This window comes from Aricia agestis, chromosome 3 (assembly GCF_905147365.1).
Source record: "Aricia agestis chromosome 3, ilAriAges1.1, whole genome shotgun sequence".
In the NCBI taxonomy this organism is placed as follows: domain Eukaryota; kingdom Metazoa; phylum Arthropoda; class Insecta; order Lepidoptera; family Lycaenidae; genus Aricia; species Aricia agestis.
Genome location: NC_056408.1, coordinates 556,190 through 562,393, shown reverse-complemented (window position 1 = coordinate 562,393; position 6,204 = coordinate 556,190). Strand labels below are relative to the sequence as shown.

Here is a 6,204-nt window from a genome sequence, read left to right as displayed (position 1 = left end):
CCTCCATTTTGAAAGTCGGTTAAAATTGTAGCCAATGTGTTATTCTGATGTATAGGTTATATTAATGTAAAGTTTCATTAAAATCCGTTCAGTAGTTTATGCGTGAAAGAGTAACAAACATCCATACATCCACACATCCATACATCTATATTCTATACATCCATACATCCAAACAAACTTTCGCCTTTATAATATTAGTAGGAAGGATAGTAGGATTGACATAATCTGAACAAATGACGTAGGCTCGTTAACTGCATAGTATGAATCAATTTCTTCGATGGTACAATTATAGACCCTCGGCCTGTTTGAGAACCGGCGTAAAATATGTTATGTGGTCAGTGGTGAGGAAGACCGACAGCATGACACAGCCGCGACTCCGGCCTGGTCGTAGTACTTTCATCATTTATATTTTTTGCACCATTTGCGAGGAGTGTTTTGTCGCCGCGACTTAGTTTATTTGTCGCAATTTATCAGCGCTATAGATTTATCTCTCCATATTTCACACATCTGCTGAAATGAGGCGCTCGCACGAGTCTCTCCACTCCATCTTATCATCTGATTTATGACGTCATTTTCACAGCTCCTAATTCAGTAATGGGCGAGTTTAAGTTGTAAAAGTGCGGATAAAATATGAGTTTTCTTTCGCAGACGAAAGGCTAGATAAGATTTACCTGGACAGTTTTCAGTCCCCGTAGTATTCCCCTACCTAGATTATTTATAGCCTACGGAAAGTATATTTATACGCTTGTTGATAGTAACTATTTCGTAGTACTACTATTATCTATTCTGTGGTAGTACTTAAGATTCGATTTCAAATAATGACTAATAAAATATAATAATCGTAAAATATACTTTGACGGTACCAAAACCGTAAAACTTAACCGTTCAAAAAACGTTCAAAAAACATCACAATACTTAGGAAATTATAAAAAAAAATTAAAATTACGGGAAGACGAAAGGAAGTAAAAAATACAATGATCTATCAAAATAATTTGTATTAAATTAAAAATAACATCTAAATATGATACACAATAACAAGAGGTGGTAAACGAATTCCAGAAGACTTCCAGATGGCACTCGAAACTAGACCCTAACAGAGTATTATTAGGTTCGAAAGTGGAAAATTTACAACTACACCGTTAATTCTATTTACATTATCTTTGTAGAAATAATCACATTATATTAAAGTTTGCAACTTAATCTGATGGAGACATTCTATTATAACAATTTACAAAACTCGAACCATCATAATTTGTTATGCTATATTTACACATTTTCTAAATCATTCAACTGAAACATACTCACCTTTCTCTATCATCTAATCTAACGCTCTTGCCCATTTCACACGTAAAATTTATGCTAGATAATATTAGATATATTTACACAGGAAGTAAGAGGTACTGGAGAGGATAAACAACATCGTCAGATATAACACCTCGATTGCCGAAGATCAGAGTCTTTGGCGTAGTAAAGCTACCGTCGCAACATTATCACCAACAGAGTCCTCAGTAAACAACCAACGTCTCAGTCGAATCTCTACAGCTAACACCATATGTATTTTTTAATAAACTTGCAAAAAATCGAGCTCGACCCTCGGATCTTAAGTATTACGTGACATGGCATCAGTAGATTCTACTGCTATAACGGTCTGGCGAACAGTAGCCTGTCGCTCCCCTGCCGCCGCATCATCTCCGCGGCGGCCGGTGTCGCCACGAATACCGTCGGCTGTCCCGATATCTCAACGAAGCTGCCCCTCTTCCGGTGTTTCGAGCTCAGGCGCCGGTCCAACCTCGTGTCGAACGCGTCCTCCACCTCGCTGTGATCGTAATCTACGGTCGGCTCGTTCATTTCCTTCCTTCTGTAGTTCTTCCCGTTCAGGAAGTAGGATTGCGACACGTTGGGTGTCGAGATGTGCTTGGCCAGCCTGCCCCCGGACCCGATCCTCTCGAACGAGGGAAAGTGTCGCTGGATATTCTCGGAGAAGGATTGCCGGCGGTGACTGTACCTTCTGTTCGTGAAGGGCTGGTTGTTGAACGACGCCCTTCTGATAAACTTCTGCTCCTGTTCCGCACGTTTCTTTTTCTTCGATTTTAGTGAATCTTCGTAGCTGCACCTAAAGTAAATAAATAAATGTAAATTGTGTGTCAGCTTGTTACAAAAACGATGAATGATTTTTATTTCTTTCCAAGGAAATTGTATAACATTGGCTGGCTTACTCGGACTCGAAATTTATGGACCTCGAAAGCGTAAGCAGATACAGCCAATAACACTTTCATAATTTGTACACTGACGAGGCTTTATTCGGAAAATGCTACGATAACTTTGAATTTACAAAATTAGACATTTATGACACAATAAAGTAACTAGTTTTTAAACAATCACTTCATACTATCGTTGAATACAGTCACTATTACCCTAAATAATAGTAATAATATATTTTTGAGTTTCTTGCTGCATAAAGTTTGTAACTATGTAATAAAATCGGCCAAGTGCGAGTCGGACTCGCGCACTAAGGGTTCCGTACCAATATAAAGCAAAATTAGGCCAAAAATTGTGTTTTTTGTATGGGAGCCCCTTAATTTTTTATTTTATTTCATTTTTACTAAATATTAAAGTACACATAATATAACTAAGAACCTGTTGCTATTATTGATATAGAGCAAAAACGACCAAAAAATCACGTTTGTAGTAGGGTACTTATACCCTTAAATATTAATTTTATTTTGTTTTTAGTATTTGTTGTTATAGCGGCAACAGATATAAATAGTCTGTGAAAATTTCAACTCTCTAGCTATTACCGTTTTGAGTTACAGCCTGGAGACAGACAGACAGACGGACAGACGAACAGACAACGAAGTCTTAGTAATAGGGTCCCGTTTTTACCCTTTGGGTACGGAACCCTAAAAATTTATTTCTTTATTTATTACTAGCTATTTGACCGAGCTTTGCTCGGTATTCTATAAAACACGAATAAAATGACATTTTCTAATAATGGTTCCTAGCTAGATCGATTTATTGCCCCAGAAACCCCCTATATACTAAATTTCATGAAAATCGTTGGAGCCGATTCCGAGATTCCAATTATATATTTATATACAAGAATAGGCATGATGACTATTTTTTTTCTTATCGGTAATTGAAAGACACTTAAAAAATAGAAACATCGTTGAAAAAATTACTCTGATAGCTTAAAGATTCACCAAGTTATGACAATTCAAATAATTAAAAAATATCATAAAAAAGACCTGCCCGAAACGCTCCAAACAAAGTGCTACGAAAGTATGACGTCAGTCTTTCGTAGTTTGTACGCATCGGGAGACAACTTTGTTCGACAGGTATATTAAATATTGCGTTTAAGAAAGTGGTTTCATAACAAAAGTTGCTTTTAATTGCATAAGTTAACGAATCGTATACAAATATTAAGAAATTTAATTTAAAAAAAATTTTTGATTTGAATATCCAACTTTGAAGACGCATAACAAAAAAAAATACAAATGCTATCAAGCTGAAATTTTGGGAACACTTATTTTTTACCGTGATTTGTTTATTTTATTAACAAAATTCGCTAATCTTTGACCTTGTCATCATCCCTATTGCTCGTTTAAAGATACCTATAAGAATTAAAATTGTGATGAAACAATAGCACTCACCCGCTACTCTCCTCCGAGGTATGAGCGCTGGACTGTCCGCAGGCGCAGCGAGCGGCCTCGGCGATGCCCGAGTCCTGTCCACTGGAATTCACGGACGTTATTGATGTGTCTTGACCCCTCCTATGTGAATACGTGTATGAGTGTGTGCCGTCAGCTGTGTGTTAGTAGGGTGCATGCTGGTTAGAACACTTAACATTTAATTAATAATGAGTTGATTGAGTTTACTTGAAGTTGTTCAATATTTTGTCACATAGAGTGAATATGACATCAAAAATCTGGTACCTTATAATATGAGAACAATTATTATTATTCTCTAAAATTAAGAAATAAAATGTCTCTATTTTGATTCGCGATTTTTAAGAGTCTTACCTTTTTTGCAGAGGTCGCTGGTTGAACTTTATACACATTCTCTCGTGTTTCTCCGAGGCGTTTATGTCAGCGAATTGACTCTTTATGCATTTCTGATGCGCTTTTCCGAATTCCTCGATTGTATTCCCATGGGGGCAGGTGTTTTTCAACGTGCTCGAGTTAATGACGTCTATGTACGAGTCCGCCTCGCTGTAGGACTGATTCAGTTCCTGGCACTGGTTGCTTCCCGACGGAAAGAGACCTCCATATTTAGTAAGGTGCTCAGTGGAGAAAGCGTTAAGACGTTGTTGGGAAAATGGTTTGTGACGATGTCTGTTAGAAAAAGATAGTAGAAGAGTCATTCAAAGATAAATTTGTTAATTCTCCGTAATAATAATGTTATAGTTAGAGTAAAAGATATAAAATAAATACATAACAAGACTTTGATGGAGATTAATAAGAAAAAGTAAAAGCCACAATTATTTACATTGAAAAAGCTATTTTAAGAGAAATAGTGATTGGCATGCTTTCTTTTGGGATGGTGATGATGTCTGAAAGACGTAAGAAAAAAATCGCTTATTGAAAGCGTAAATAATTAGAAAATAGTGAAGAATGGAGCTTAAGTAAATGTTTAAATCGTAGACCTATCGACAGACCTGTCTGGAGGCACAGGTATACCTGTAATTGAGCGGCACGAGGCTCCTAAGTATGAATCTATGGGCTTGGCTTCCAATGGATATAATCAATGTATAAATTATACTATTAAAGTATAATATCTTAAGACAATTATTAGGAACGAATAATCCTGAATGATTACTTTTTTCACTGATGAGAATTGAGATTTGATGACAAGAGATCGATGATAGAACCAAACTTTTTGAATAATGACTGCTAATCTTATATCAATTTGGTAATATTTACCTTCTGGTTTTCCGAACACATAGTATACATATTGCTGTGGTACAAGCTCCAACGAAAACGAGACATCCAAGAGCAACAATGCTTATTTCTATAGTACTCAAAGATTGGCCGCTGCGCGCCTGTACCATAGCAGTGTCGCCGACTTCCAAAACCTTAAATCCAACCAAATCTTGGCGCAAGGACAGCTCACGTTTCGTTAGTGACCTTTAAAATTGTAATTGAAATATTATTTTCAGTATTCATAAAATCCTAATTAGTACTTATGAATATTTTGCGACAACTTCTACTCACTTTTGTAAAGTCTCCATATCGATAATTGCATTAGATATTTGGTCAACTGCATAAATGTACAAGTCGGTCCTGTAATAAATGTCGCTGTCTTTTAACAAGTTCTATGGCATTATTTTATTATGAAAACTAAAATAATTTATTAAAACCTCAAAATTGTTTACAACTCAGAAAACTACCTTGCCCTTTGCAGACAATTTCACATTTTGCCTCTATCTAAACGACAAGAAACGAAAGACAAATCTCAGACCTCACTTTTATTCTGAAAATTATTAATAATGAGGTTGACTGTCCAGACCTTCTCCAAAAAATAAATTTTACTGTACCTTCCAGATCATGAAGATACAATCCTCCACTTACTTGTGAAACCTACAGCACTAACTATAGAGGTAACTCATTTCTGGTGCAATCAAGCAGATCTTTTAATTCTCTTTGTAAAGAACTTAATTTAGATCCTTATACCACCAAAAGTACTAAATTTCGATCGGATTATAATAAGAGGTTTTTAGTAAGTGACTGATAGGATTTCTATATCAAAAATTTATATATAACTTTTCATGTATTTTTGTATAGATAAATATTTATATAATGAGGATATAATTTAGTATCAGTAGATAATGTTGTGTGTATACTGTGAAGTTGCTAACTATGTTATATTTGTCTAATAGTGAAAACCTGTTATTGACTTTCTTTTTTTATAGTATTGGTTCTATTTTATTATAAACATATGGTTGGTTTTCCAAAACAAATAAATAAATAAAAACTTACGCATATCCATCCATAGTTGATTTGGAACTGGATTCTATTCGTCTAACGCGAATATCGAATCCAGTAGCATTGGACAGATATCGAGTTATGTTATCCAATTCCTTTTCGACTTCCGTCGGTTTCGCTCCGAGTACAATAACTAGTTGTTTGTTTTCATCTAGGATATACACCTGCAAAATATTGTTTACATTACGGTGATGTCAACCCAATATAAACCATTTTTGTTACA

General features: G+C 35.5%; 1 protein-coding gene across 3 annotated transcripts in view; it reads right to left on the bottom strand.

The window, feature by feature from the left end:
• Positions 1-978: 978 nt before the first annotated feature.
• LOC121725278 (cadherin-89D) overlaps positions 979-6,204 on the bottom strand; it is a 65,440-nt gene continuing 60,214 nt past the window's right edge. The window contains exons 17-22 of one of the 3 annotated variants that reach the window (XM_042112142.1): positions 5,976-6,145; positions 5,211-5,279; positions 4,920-5,123; positions 4,020-4,331; positions 3,651-3,770; positions 979-2,113 (exon numbers count right to left, since the gene is read on the bottom strand). In XM_042112142.1, the coding sequence (XP_041968076.1) occupies positions 1,639-2,113; positions 3,651-3,770; positions 4,020-4,331; positions 4,920-5,123; positions 5,211-5,279; positions 5,976-6,145 (1,350 nt within the window). In that variant the 3' untranslated portion in view covers positions 979-1,638. Of the gene's footprint in view, positions 2,114-3,650; positions 3,771-4,019; positions 4,332-4,628; positions 4,677-4,919; positions 5,124-5,210; positions 5,280-5,975; positions 6,146-6,204 lie in introns of those variants that run through there. The other 2 variants (XM_042112143.1, XM_042112144.1) reach the window with 2 other exon arrangements.